A 13,111-nucleotide genomic window follows, 5' to 3' on the forward strand; every position below is an offset into this window, starting at 1 on the left:
CACGATGAGACAACAGCACACGTGGAGAAAGGGAAATAAATGTTTTGTTTGTTTTGGGGGGGAGGAGGGGAATTTAAAACATTAGACAAAGAGTAGATGTTCGGGGAAGTTCGGGGGAGAAGGGAAAAATCTAAGAACCAAGCAAAAACAGCGAAGGAAGGAACTTAAGTGAACAAACTTCGACGGGGGAAGTCTCAGGCTACAAGGCTACAAGGCCGCACACGCGGGGCAAACAGAAACGATAAATTTATTACGAGTTACAGGAAATTCAAACAAAAACGAACTAGAAACAAATAATAACACATAGATGATAAAATAACGAGTGGAAATTTGACAAACACACAAATGGAAAAATAACTTAACTTTGGATGCCGGGACAGAACAAAAGGCGCCACCTCGATCGACAAACCGGAAGCGGAGATCACAGAATCACAGGAGATTTGGAAGCAAACACAGAATTGAGGCATTCAGTCTTCTCACGAGCGGAGTCGGCTGCAGTGCCATTTCAAGGGAGGGAAAGGAACAGACTTAGGAAGGCACCACCAAGTTTGAGGTGGGAGACAAGTTTGCAAGTTCAATCTTGAGGTTGGACAAATGTTGTTTTCTGACTCTTCTGAAAGTGGACACACACTTGTTGCAGGCTGTTTGGAATGCACCGAGATTGCATTCTGTTGGGTTTGCCTTCTGGGAGGAGAAGTAAGTTGTTTCAGAGCAACTGCCTCACCACAGGATTCAGTGTACAATGGGTGGGAAGAAGAGTAGGATAACTGAAGACGAGATTGGATTCATCTGTGCATGACAGAGAGCAGATAAAATATAAGATTCTCTAAAAAGAATCTTTCTCAAAAAAGAAAAAAGAAAAAATCTTTAAAAAAAATCTCAAAATAATCAAAAATTCTCCAAAAAGAAATAAAACATGATCAGATATTTATTGGATCCATGAATGATTTTCTTAAATTCAATAAACTTGATTTAAATACGATATAAATAGTTTTTTTTTAACTACTCTAAAGGGCGAAGCCAGGCCCACGCAGTGGAGTAGGGACCTAAAGGAGATTCTGACATGCTATTTAGGATTGGGACTAAAGACGAGTGATAGTGAGACGAGCAAAGCGAGTTGAACTATTGCGAGTTTTTGGGACTGGTCCAAATGGCGTGTTAGAAGCTCCTTTAGGTCCCTACTCTCATAGTTGTGCATGGATTTGGACGAAATTTGGTAGAGAGGTTGATTGGTTATGTGACAAGGACAGATTGATTCTGTTTTGGTGAAGATCCAGATCTGAATCCAGTTATGAGAATTCTTGAAGCGATTCTTCACAATATATAGCACGATACAAATGATATAAAGCATGATATCTCAAAATGTTGTGAACGAGTTCAGACAAAATTTGGTGTATGAGTTGGGTAGCTGATACGAACAAGCCGATTTGATTTTAGTTAAGGTCCGGATCCTAATCCGGCCTATCAGTGGGATACAAAACGCAAACTGTTCAGCTTGGACAAGGTATGTGCTCTCCCGAGTGCCGTTCTAGTTAGTCCGTGGGCTGAGTAGGGTTTACATGCACCCCCCCCCACAACTTAACTTCCCGGGTATGTCCATGTACCCCCCACCCTAGGGGTTAGGAAAAACCATGTTAACAGAAAAAAAACTCATTCCCTCATAGTTTGACCTCTGGTGACCTCATTAGTGACCTCATTTGCATATAACACATATCATTGTAAAGAGTGTCCCAGGACAAACATTTTGAGGGGTCATATGCAACCATAGGATGACTAGGTAAAAAGCTATGGCCATTTGAATTTCGCCTACCCCTAATTTTCGGAAATCACTGACACAGGGGGGGGTAACATCAAAATATGCGTGGGAGGTACCTTGGGAATGAGTTTTTTTTCTGTTAACATGGTTTTTCCTAACCCCTAGGGTGGGGGGTACATGGACATACCCGGGAAGTTAAGTTGTGGGGGGGGGGGGGGGGGTGCATGTAAACCCTACTCAGCCCACGGACTAAGTCTCTTGTGGCCCCGAAACCAAATAAAAATACATATTTATTAATTGACATATGTGGGAAAATAGCGGACATGGAGGAAGAACCTCTCGTGAGCAGGCCGTTGGTGCTCCTATGGTTGGCAGCAAGTGCCGCGGAAGCAGTAACGGAAAAAGAGTGGCAATCAATCATATGTGTGGGAAAATTGCATGGTCGGTCAGGGTCGTCCAGATAGCTCAGATGGCAGAACACTGGTACGGTTTTACCAGAGGACCTGGTTTCGATTCCTGGTCTGGGAATGTAATTTTCCCACATATGTCAATTGATTAGTTGTAATCCTATTCATTTATTTAACTATATATATTGTTATGAATTTTGGGGTAGGGGCATATATAGATTTAGGTAGATCTGTATAGGTAGGTGCTCCGATGATCATGGGCAGCAAGAACCATCTTGATGTAAATAAGTAGAGGATCTGTCTAGCCCGAATGTCGGATTAAGTGTGTACCTGTGATCACACAAAGGATGATCGGGTGATAGGTAGAATAGGGACTAAGCTAATTCCCCTGTGTGTCAGACCTGTGAACATACCTGTGTCCCGAATGGCAACACATCACATACATTAGCTAGATCCATTAGTGCACCACATTAATTAATTCCCCCACCACCACAATGACTGACCAAAAAGACTGACAGCAAGCGGCTGCACAGTGGTACACCATGGCGATCAAACATTGACCAGGCAGGCTGAGAGCCACACCCAGGACAACTCGTGATTGACAGGAGGGGGAGGGGTGAGCAACACCAAGAGCACCGATTGGAGGGTAAAGAAGGACTTGTGATTGGCCACCGACCAAAGGCATGGGAGCAGGGCGCCAAGCGCTCAGCCAATGAGAAGCGACCAATGCGATCGGAAGATTCGAGGAGAGAGCTGACGTCAGAGGACGATGAGTAAAACGACTGGCTGGCCGACATTTTCTCTATACGCCTCTGCCTGTCTTCACCTCTGCTTTTCTCTTCCCCTTTGCCCTCTTGCCCTCTTGCCCTGGACTGTCCCTTTGCGTTGGACCCTCTCTTGTGTTGGACCTCGTCCCATTTGGACCCTCGCTCGTTGGACGTTGGAAGGAAGTTGGCGCGCCGACGATTCTCTTACCTGGATTCACGCACGTACCTCGCGAACGATCACACGGGGACACGAGGCTTGGTGTGCAGCGGTGTCCTTGGGCCTGGTTGAGTGCGAACGGGGGCGGAATGAGGCCTACATCCCGCTGACCGGAGCCGTGGTCAGACTGCGCTCGAAGCCGGACCATCCTTGACGACTGCAGACTACAGATTGAGATAAGACGCACCACAGAACACAACGAAACGTTTATTTTATTATCCTTCCCATCATGTGCATTTGAAGTCTGAGAGTGGGGAAGTCCCAACCTAGGTTCTAGTTTTGATCATCGCGCTTCCCTGTCCCGATAGTTGTTTTAAATAAACCCTTTTATTATTTTCTTTTCTATTCAAAATTCCGTGTTCGTGTGAGTTTAATCACCTTGCAGGTTGAAGACGCTGGCGCACGCGGGCCGTGAGGTAAATCTCACCGCTTCTTCCTCTTCCCTCCTTCCACCTGCGCGTGTATCGCAAATCCGATATTGAACGTCGCCTCGGAGTTAAAGCTCGTTTTGACCATCCGCAATTCCCTGGTCTTAACCGAGGGGTAATCGCACGACAATATTTATAATGGCCCTCACAGCCCCCACAAACATGAATACTAGTAAATATCATAATTTTAAACTTACACGGTGCATTGATAACCCCCAGATAAGACATTCCCATCGGTGTTAAGAAGCAACAAAACTAGATACTCTCCCTCTGTGAAGTTTGCTTGAATGTTGGGCATGACAGCATCATATTTCCAATTGCAGACTCAATTAAATAAATCACCAACCCTGCCATGTTCACACGAGGTAATTCCATAAGGTTCAAAGTCCACTCACTGGCAGAGATGGTTGAAGGTTTTGGTAGAACACACCTGTCTACGAACCTTCAGGCCTTGCCCCGCTCCACATCTTCAGGTGTGTTCAGAAAGTTCTCCAGCTATGTTGTTGTGCAGAAGCACAGCCCTTTCTCGCAGTACATTTCCAAGTATTTTAGGCTTCTTTTAGAAGCTTTGTGAGTAATTTTAGGCAACAATCCTCGGTCTCGTACACACAAAATATGTTCGGCTGACCTGATAAGTGATAACCCCTGTTGTTCTGGATTTGTGCGCATGAATTCTGATCAAATAATTACTATTATCAGATAAACCACTTGGAGCAGAAGAGGAGCAGGAGACATTTGCAGGGAAGTCTGTCATCACCAAATGCAGAAGGGAGGATTTACCATTGGGAGGAATCTGGGTTGGAAGGTTTACAGGCTTAATCAATCCCATTGAGTCACAGAAGTCCTTTGCTGAAGTGCCAAGGCCAACAGTTACCAACAGAGGTACCAACACACAGCCAATTTGCAAGGTGACAAATGAAATCACCACATTTGAGGAAGAGAAAGTTCATCCATGTTGTCAGAGTAGACCAGAAAATCACAATACAGAATCACATTTAATCAAAATCATCAGTCCACAACTTTTTGAGATATCCTGCAATATATCGTTTTTTGGGCCTATCTCCCGATGATGAAGAATCACTTAAAAAATTCTACCAGCCGGATCCGGATCGGGATCTTCACCAAAATTGAATCGATTCGTCCTCGTCACACACACAACCTGTCCACCAAGTTTCGTCCAAATCCGTCCATAACATTTTGAGATATCCTGCTATGTATCGTTTTTAGCCCTATCTCCCACTGGTGAAGAATCACTTGAAAAATTAAATAATTCTCATATCCGAATCCATATTCAGATCTTCATCAAAATCGAATATGTTTGTCCTTGTCACACAAGTACCCATCTCCCAATGGGTAAGAATCACTTAAAATTCCACTAGTCAGATCCGAATCCGGATCTTCACCAAAATCTAATCATTTTGCCCTTGTCACATACGCTACATCTCTGCCAAATTTCGTCCGAATCCGTCCACAACTTATTGAGATATTTTGTTCACAAACAAACAAACAGACAGGGGTGAAAACATAATCTCCATCCACCTTTGGTGGCGGAGATAACTAGAATGGCACGTGGTAGAACGGCCTCTGCCAAGCTGAACAGTTTACGTTTTATATCCCACTTATAGGCCGGATCTGCATCCGGACCTTCACCAAAAACTAATCGGCTTCTTCTTGCCAACGACCCAACCTATCCTCAAGTTTTGTCATCATCCATCCACAACTTTATGAAATATCATGCTATACATGTATATCGTTTTTGGCCTCATTACTCAATGGTGAAGAATCACTTGGAAGTTAGAAAAACTTATCGGATCCAGATAGTCATCAAAATCTAATCAATTTGTACTCGTCACTCAAACAACCTGCCCACCAAGTTTTGTCCGAATCCATCCATAACTTTTTGAGATATCCTGCTCACAAGAAAACAGACAGACAAACAGACATGAAAACATAACCTCCATCCAGCTTCAGTAGTGGAGGAAACAAGAGGTGGGAGTAGGGGGGAAGTTGCAGCCAAAGCTACTCCTGGGGGTTGGGAGGTGTAAAATCAGTACATGGATAAGTGAGAAATTGAGTTATTGATCTAAAGTAAAACTCCTCTGATGGGTGGGGTTTGGGGCTATCAAATCAAAGGAGATAGCTGGGTATAGACACTAAGGAGTTGGGGACATCCTGTGTAGGAAGGATGGGCTTATTGGTCGCTTCCACCTGCCCCCAACGGGGTTCAGAAGGTGGGGCCACCACAAATTCCTTATGCAAATGTGTAGGGCCACTCTCGGCGGTGGTGGGAAAGGGTATTGTGAGAGACGCTTCAGAGGCCTTAATTGTATCACAAGTAAGAGGCCTTCGTCTTATTTTCGCAGTTGCTTAGCCTATGTCGGAATTCCCATGTTTTATTGCCTTTTTCCACCTTTGAAAAAACACCGTGTTAAGGTGTATACATAGGAGCTTGAGCGTTGTTGCATGTTATCGTGGCCTTTTTCATTAGCCACTTTTAATAACAAAAGTAACAACAACGATAATAACATAATAATAATAATAATATTACCATTACTACAAACTAGTAATGATAGTAACAAGTGGGAGAATTGCTTTGCAATACATGTTGCCTACCGGTCCCAAGATTTTGCAGAGTAAAGCCATAATAAATAAAATAATTTAAAAAATAATAATCGCACCCATGTCTGAAGGAAGTGCTTCAGTTTGGCATTATAAAATATTAAGTAGGCAAAGCATAGCAACGACCGAAACCCTTTGGAGTTACCCTTTGGAATTAAACACCGTGGGTTATGAAGGTTCTTCTTCATTTTTGACGGGCGGGTGGACCGATGGAAGGAAGGACATAGCCAAATACAGTATATTGAAGCGGCTTCACCGCTTAAAAATTGATGAAACGCCGCGAAACTTGAACTTGTTCTATAACTTATCATAATCAAGCCATGTACACTGTACAGGTGGGCTGGACAGACGGACAGACAGAGAGCAAACCTATAGTCGCCTCTGGTGAAACCGGTAGGGGACCAATAATAATTGGGAATAGTAATAAGGATAATAACATGACCCCCTATGGCTGCTCCCATATGTAGCGGGTGCTTCTCATTGAAGTAAATGCTGTACCACAAATATTGCCATAAGTCTCATTTTGACATTTATACTCTATGCCCACCGCACCAACATGTAGTCAGTCTCTTCAGGGTGTTCAAATGCCACAAACTCCATGGGATTAAGACCTTTCACACCATCTGCATCAGCCATTTCAAACTTCTTCTTCTCTTTCACATAAAGCTGGGACACAAAAAGCAAATGATAGATGCAGTAATGCCTAATGAAGATGTATTCACTGTTTAAACAAAAACAAAACTTCAAAAACGAACAATTACTACATCTGATCAAAAAAAAACTAGAACCGCACTCTTCAAAGTCGTGACATCGACCGATATGCCTCCGCTCACACTATTACATCATTACACGTACTTGTACAAAGCTTGATTTAAATCCCTTCAGGTGTTCTCAAGTATCACATTTTTACCTGACATGACCTCTGACCTCACCAAAATCATAAAGTCACGTCACTCTACACCTTTGATGTCAAAATCGAATCTGTTCATCTTTGCATCATAATATATACTTATACCAAGTTTGGTCTAAATCCCATCACTGGTTCCAAAGTTAGCTCAGTAACATAAATTTTACCTAACGGAACCTCTGACCTTGACCTTTTGACCCCATAACCTTTAGGTTAGGGTTAGGGTAAACCGATAATCGGTTTATCTATGCATCATAATATGTACTTATACCAAGTTTGACTTAGATCCCTTCAGCCATTCTTAAGTTATCACGATAACCTTTTTGATAATGACATAATAAGTTTGTGTGTGATCTTTTTGATAATAACTTGAATAATTTTCCTCCCATTTTCATGGCGTCGAGTTTTATGGATAGACCTTTAGATGGGGACACATTTTGTGAATGTACACTTTATCCATAAATGTTTAAGGTCAAGGTCATATGGTGGTCAGAAAAAATATGGCCATCATTGGATCACGGGCGGGCCAATGAAAAGTCGTGGGCGATCGCCAAGGGTAAGCTTCCCCCTGTCGGAGGAGGCTTACCCTTGGCGGTCACTTTGTGATCACCGATATCTCATTATTTCCTCTTACATATTTTCTGCTCCTTCTTTAACTTTTTGAAGACCACAAGCATCCTTAAAGCAATTTTCAGATACAAGTCCAATTTTATTATAAGTCAGGCTATAATAATCACGAATATTAGTTGAAAAGTGTGGGGTATGCATGACGAAAAATACAAGTTTTTCTAATCGACCAAAAAAAAAAAAAAGACAAATTTATGGAAACGACAAAAGCTCTTACCCAGTGTTAGCTACAATGTTTGCCAATGTACAAAGTAATCTAAAACTGCAGGGAAATATCAGAGATACACCACTTTAAAGTTTTGGTGCAAACGTGGCCCCTGATCCTTAAAGGGTTAATGCTTTTTACAATACAGAGATCAAAGGTCATGGAAGAACTAAAACGTATATATACTGTATATATTTTCAAGAGTTTAGTCTTTAAAACACGTGCATCTCTATTCACCTCTTGAAATGCTGCAAGCTCTTCATGTCCATCTTCATCACCTGGCTTTGTCCCAAACTCGTGGCTGAGGTACTCGTTCCATGTAACGACCTGGTCTCCATTCTCATCCACTTCTGGGAACCGTCGTCTTGCTTCTTCTGTAGCGTAGCGCCGGAACGATCGTAGCGTCCAATCACTAAGCTCCTCTGCAGCAGCAATTTACAAACTTCCTCAACACAAAATCCAACGAGGATACCAATGAGCATTGCCAAAAAAATACCAAGATAAGAGGTAGATTGGATACTTGCAGCGTGCCTTTAGACAACAATCCGTTTGCATCTCTGTCTATCTTCTTCACCAACAACTTCAGCTGCTGCTCTGCTTCTTCAGGGTTTAGTTTGGAGAAGTCTTCAACTTCCTCCTGGAGGATTCATCCAGGCATATAAATAAATACAACAAGTACGAAAATCTTATTTCTCTTTTTTAATATAGGTGAAACCACTTTAATGAGTCTGTTCAATCCCAAGAATCCCTGACTTGTGTACTCATCGCTAAAGACACTGTAGGATACTTACGGTCCACTAACTAAAGCTAGCAGATGGGACACTCAGCTTAACATCCATCCGAGGGACAGTGCTCTCATTGATGTTTCACACACTGAAGGTAAAAGATTAACCAATACAGTACTGTAAAGTACTCATTTTTGGGGTGGGTATAACTTTCGCACTTTTTCCTGTCAAATAATCTAAACGAAAGATGTTGTGTGCATGTATATATATATATATAATATTAACATTATTGCATGTATATGTGTATATTGTCGTGTGAATCCCTCCGGTTAACACCAGGGACTCTGGTTAATCCCTCCGGTTAACACGGATTTACTGGAGGCGACGACCAACTCGGATTGTGCTATAAAAACGCGGGAAGAAGAAGGGAAGAGGAAGAGGCGGAAGCGCTTACCGAGAGCGAACCGACGGCAGCTCCGATCCTGCAGGGGAATCAACTCAAAACGGGAATCCGGGGTAAAATGTACAAAAATAATGATTTATTAAACGGAACCCGAAACAATGAAACGCAACGGTAAATAAATAATGAGCCTAAATTGGGATCCCACACACCTCACTTCAGAAACGAGACAGGGGCAAATGAATTAATAAATGAACACGTTTGTTGTGGGTTTGTGTAATGTAGTGTGAGCTTATCTGTCCGTCTGTAGTCGTGTCGTATCCACCGTCCAACGCAGCTCCAAACTCCGGTGCGGAGAAACCCTCCGTCAGCCTCGCACGCTTCGCTAGGCCCCGATGCGACTCGCTCCAATCCCCTCGCCGTTCGCACACGAGGTCCCGCCCGTTCACAGCACCGAGCCTCGCTCCCGCACCACGCAGATGGTGAACCAACGACCACCCAAGACCAAGAAGAGAAGCGCAGAGACAAGAGACCAGCGAGGAAAGAGAGAGACAGAGCCCAGGCGAGTCAGAGAGGGACATGCAGCACAAGAGGGAAAATGTAGTCCGGCATGCCCTTTTATAACCTGCGGCGGTGACCTCAGCCTTGGCGCGCCCCCCGCCCTTTAACCGAACCTTCTCGCATCTCTCCACGTCACCGCCGCTGATTCGTCCCAGTTTCGCGCCTTCAGCGCTGATTGGCTGGAGGATCGCGCCTTCCGCATCAACCAATCACACGTTCCCTGGGCATGGTTACAGCTCGTGTCACTCGATGTTGCTGGGCCTGCCGGAGGTGTAGCTGGCGGCAGCCATCCGGCAGTGCCCCGATCTGGCTTCCTGCCTGTCTTCCACAGTCTTTGTCAGGGAAGGGAATTTAATTACTGTGTGCACTAAAGGGCCTATCTAAGTGTTTATAAGAGTGCGTTGCCATAAGGGACAAAGGAATGATTACCAGGTCTGACACACAAGGGGTGTTATCTTATTCCCTACACTATTTAACACCCGAACATCCTGGTATGTTCACAGGTATACTCTTATCCCGACAAACCGCTTAAAAACACAGAACTTATTACAAGGTTGATTCCCTATCGCGACAGACGAATACCTACCTACACAGATCTATCTGGCTCTAGATATTCTTCTACCCAAATTCATAACAATATGTATGTATACGTGTGTGTATATACATATACATATATATATGTATATATATATATATATATATATATATATATATGTACATGTGAAGAATCAGCTCTTCGTTTGCAAAAGAAGTCCACAATAGCCTGGAATGGCGCAGCTTTATTAAAGAACCAACTTATACAGATCCGGAGGAGGCCAAGACATCTATAGCAAGAGCCAGTCTCATGCCACGTCAAGCCTTCCTGGCAACGCATTGATTCTCATTCACTTATATACCAAATACGATTTATCAGAAAAATCTCCGAGAGAACGAAGCGACTGGCGAGAGTCCCTCCCACCGTTATCATTCGGGGGAGTCAGCCTTTCCTTTATCATTTGGACCAATTGTTTTTCTGGGCTCCGAGAAAACAGAACTGTAACTCACAAAGAGAAGAGTGTATGCTTAGCCAAACAAACCCATATATTTTATGGGTTTGTGTACATGAGTAATCCAAAGCATGTTTATACAGAGTCATGCGTTGCTGAGATTAAAACAAAATATATATAGTTAACGATAGGTTCATGTCATTCTACTTGCATTACGCAAAAACAAGCGCATGTGGGCGTGGTTTTATGACCAGCCTCGAAAAAAGCACACGTATACCATTGTCCAGCATGACCTCATTTTAAATGAAAGCGAAGCAAAAACCTCATTGTAACTCAGGCGTCACTGTCATTAAACAAAACAGTTAATGTTTTTGGCAATTTATCAAAGGATTTATGTCTACGATTCAAGCAGCCTACCTAAGGTTCGAATACATTTTATTAACTCATGAAATAACATTATAGAACAGCATTTTATAACATAGCTTACGTGGTAATACGTCAGTCAACCGGCATTTATAATTGAGCATTAAGCAGTAACAAATCTGAGACCTGACATACACAGGGTGAGTCAAAAGTAGCGCCCGATTTCTGTTTATATATATATATATATATATATATTTCTGTCAGTTGATTGTTTCACCTTTGTATTACAGTGTACAAGAAGGTATAAATAAATGAATGACGTGTTTATCTAACCATTCATTCGGGGGAAAATTATTACAGAAGTGTACCAAGCTGTTTTACTTGCAATTTTCAAAGTGCCCTCCCTCGTGATCGATGCACAATTGCAGCCCAGCAGGCACAGAGTGGCACACACGCTTGCAGATTTCGATATCAATTTCCTCAAACTTTGCAGTGATTTGAGCCTTCAATTCCTGAATGGTACGAGGCTTTTCACGATAAACAAGGTCTTTCATGAGCCCCCAAAGAAAGAAATCTGGAGGTGTAAGGTCTGGGGAGCGTGCCGGCCACGCGATCGGACCGCGGCAGCCGATCCACTTTCCGGGAAAGTTTTCATCAAGCCACTGACGAACATGATGTCCATAATGAGGTGGAGCTCCATCTTGCTGGAAATAACAGTCCTGATCTTGTACCCTGGGCCAAAAGAAGGTTTGCAGCATATCCAGGTAAATTTCTGCAGTGACAGATCCCTCAAAGAAAAAGGGTCCAATTATCCCTAATGGAGATATGGCTGCCCAAACTGTCACGCCAGGTAGATTTACCTCCTTCTCAACTGTCACTCTTGGGTTCTCCGCAGCCCAGTAGACACAATTGTGTCTGTTAATTGTGCTGTTAAGCTTAAAACATGCCTCATCTGACCATCAGATGTTGTCTAGTATTGTGTCCTCTTCGTGCATTCAGAAAGTATTCAGACCCCTTCACTTTTCTCACATTTTGTTATGTTGCAGCCTCACCCTGAAATTGTTTAAAGTCATTTTTTCCCTCATCAATGTACACTCAATAACCCCATAACGACAAAGAGAAAACAGGATTTTAGAAAGTTTTGCAAATTTATTAAAAAGAAAAAACTGAAATATCAGATAAACTGAAATTAACTTTCAAATAAAACCCCTGAAAGATAATTCCCACGAACAATAAGTACTTTAGAGTAATATTCTCAGTTTGAGATGACAAACAAATCAAGCGATTCATAATTTATAGTCAACAAAGGAACTGTTTGTATACAGAGTAGTGTTTGTATTAGTTACAGATGGCTCAAGAGAGCTGAAAGTGCGACATTTGTGGAGACCAAAAAAGAGAAAATGATGTCACATGTGTATTGCATACCTCATCACCGAGCAAGGCCTCACGATCATACTCGTAGCTGTGGTGGTCATCTATATAGTGCTCCTGGCTCAACTTACCCCCTGCCTTTGCCACGCTAGCTAGGCAGCAGTGTACCATGGTTGCAAGAAATGTAGAGGCAAACACCATCCTGCAATTAAACAACAAGAGCAAAGATGGGCATGAAAGAGGGAGAGGGAGAACAGAAGGGAATATGTTGAGCTAAATAAAGCAACCGCCAAACAACTCAAGCACCTGCCTGATTGGATAGGTGGGTGACGTATAATTTTATTCTTCATCAACAACAACAACAACAGGCATTTTAAGGCCATTTTCCCTGCTTTAGCAGGGGTTAGCCTTGCAAGCCCCATGACAATCTTCTCCATCTTGCTATATTTTCTGCATCTCCCCTTGTTAACCCCCCTTGCCCGCATTTCTTCTTCCACCACCTTTAGCCAAGTCTTTCTCGGTCTTCCCCGTCCCATACTTCCTTCTACATTCATTTCCATCACTCTTCTCAACCAGTCACTTTCATCCTTCCTCAACACATGACCAAACCATCTCAACCTATTTTTCTTCACAGCATCGATCACAGGCAATATTCCCATCATCTTTCACAATTCATCATTTGTCTTCCTCTCTCTCAACAATACTCCGCACATCCACCGAACCATTTGCATTTCCACCCTTTCCAGACTTTGTTGCTGCTCTACATTCATTA

At 42.9% G+C, this 13,111-nt stretch overlaps 1 protein-coding gene across 5 annotated transcripts in view; it reads right to left on the reverse strand.

The window, feature by feature from the left end:
* The window catches only part of RCN2 (reticulocalbin 2), a 425,951-nt gene that overhangs the window by 22,182 nt on the left and 390,658 nt on the right, over positions 1–13,111 (reverse strand). For 4 of the 5 annotated variants that reach the window (XM_078786772.1, XM_068130865.2, XM_078786774.1 and 1 more), the window contains 4 exons: positions 12,394–12,541; positions 8,465–8,570; positions 8,171–8,355; positions 6,747–6,860 (listed from right to left, as the gene is read on the reverse strand). In XM_078786772.1, the coding sequence (XP_078642898.1) occupies positions 6,747–6,860; positions 8,171–8,355; positions 8,465–8,570; positions 12,394–12,541 (553 nt within the window). The remainder of the gene's footprint in view (positions 1–6,746; positions 6,861–8,170; positions 8,356–8,464; positions 8,571–12,393; positions 12,542–13,111) is intronic. The other variant, XM_068130867.2, reaches the window with a different exon arrangement.

Source organism: Myxine glutinosa, chromosome 11 (assembly GCF_964187855.1).
Source record: "Myxine glutinosa chromosome 11, kmMyxGlut1.1, whole genome shotgun sequence".
Taxonomy (NCBI): Eukaryota; Metazoa; Chordata; class Myxini; order Myxiniformes; family Myxinidae; genus Myxine; species Myxine glutinosa.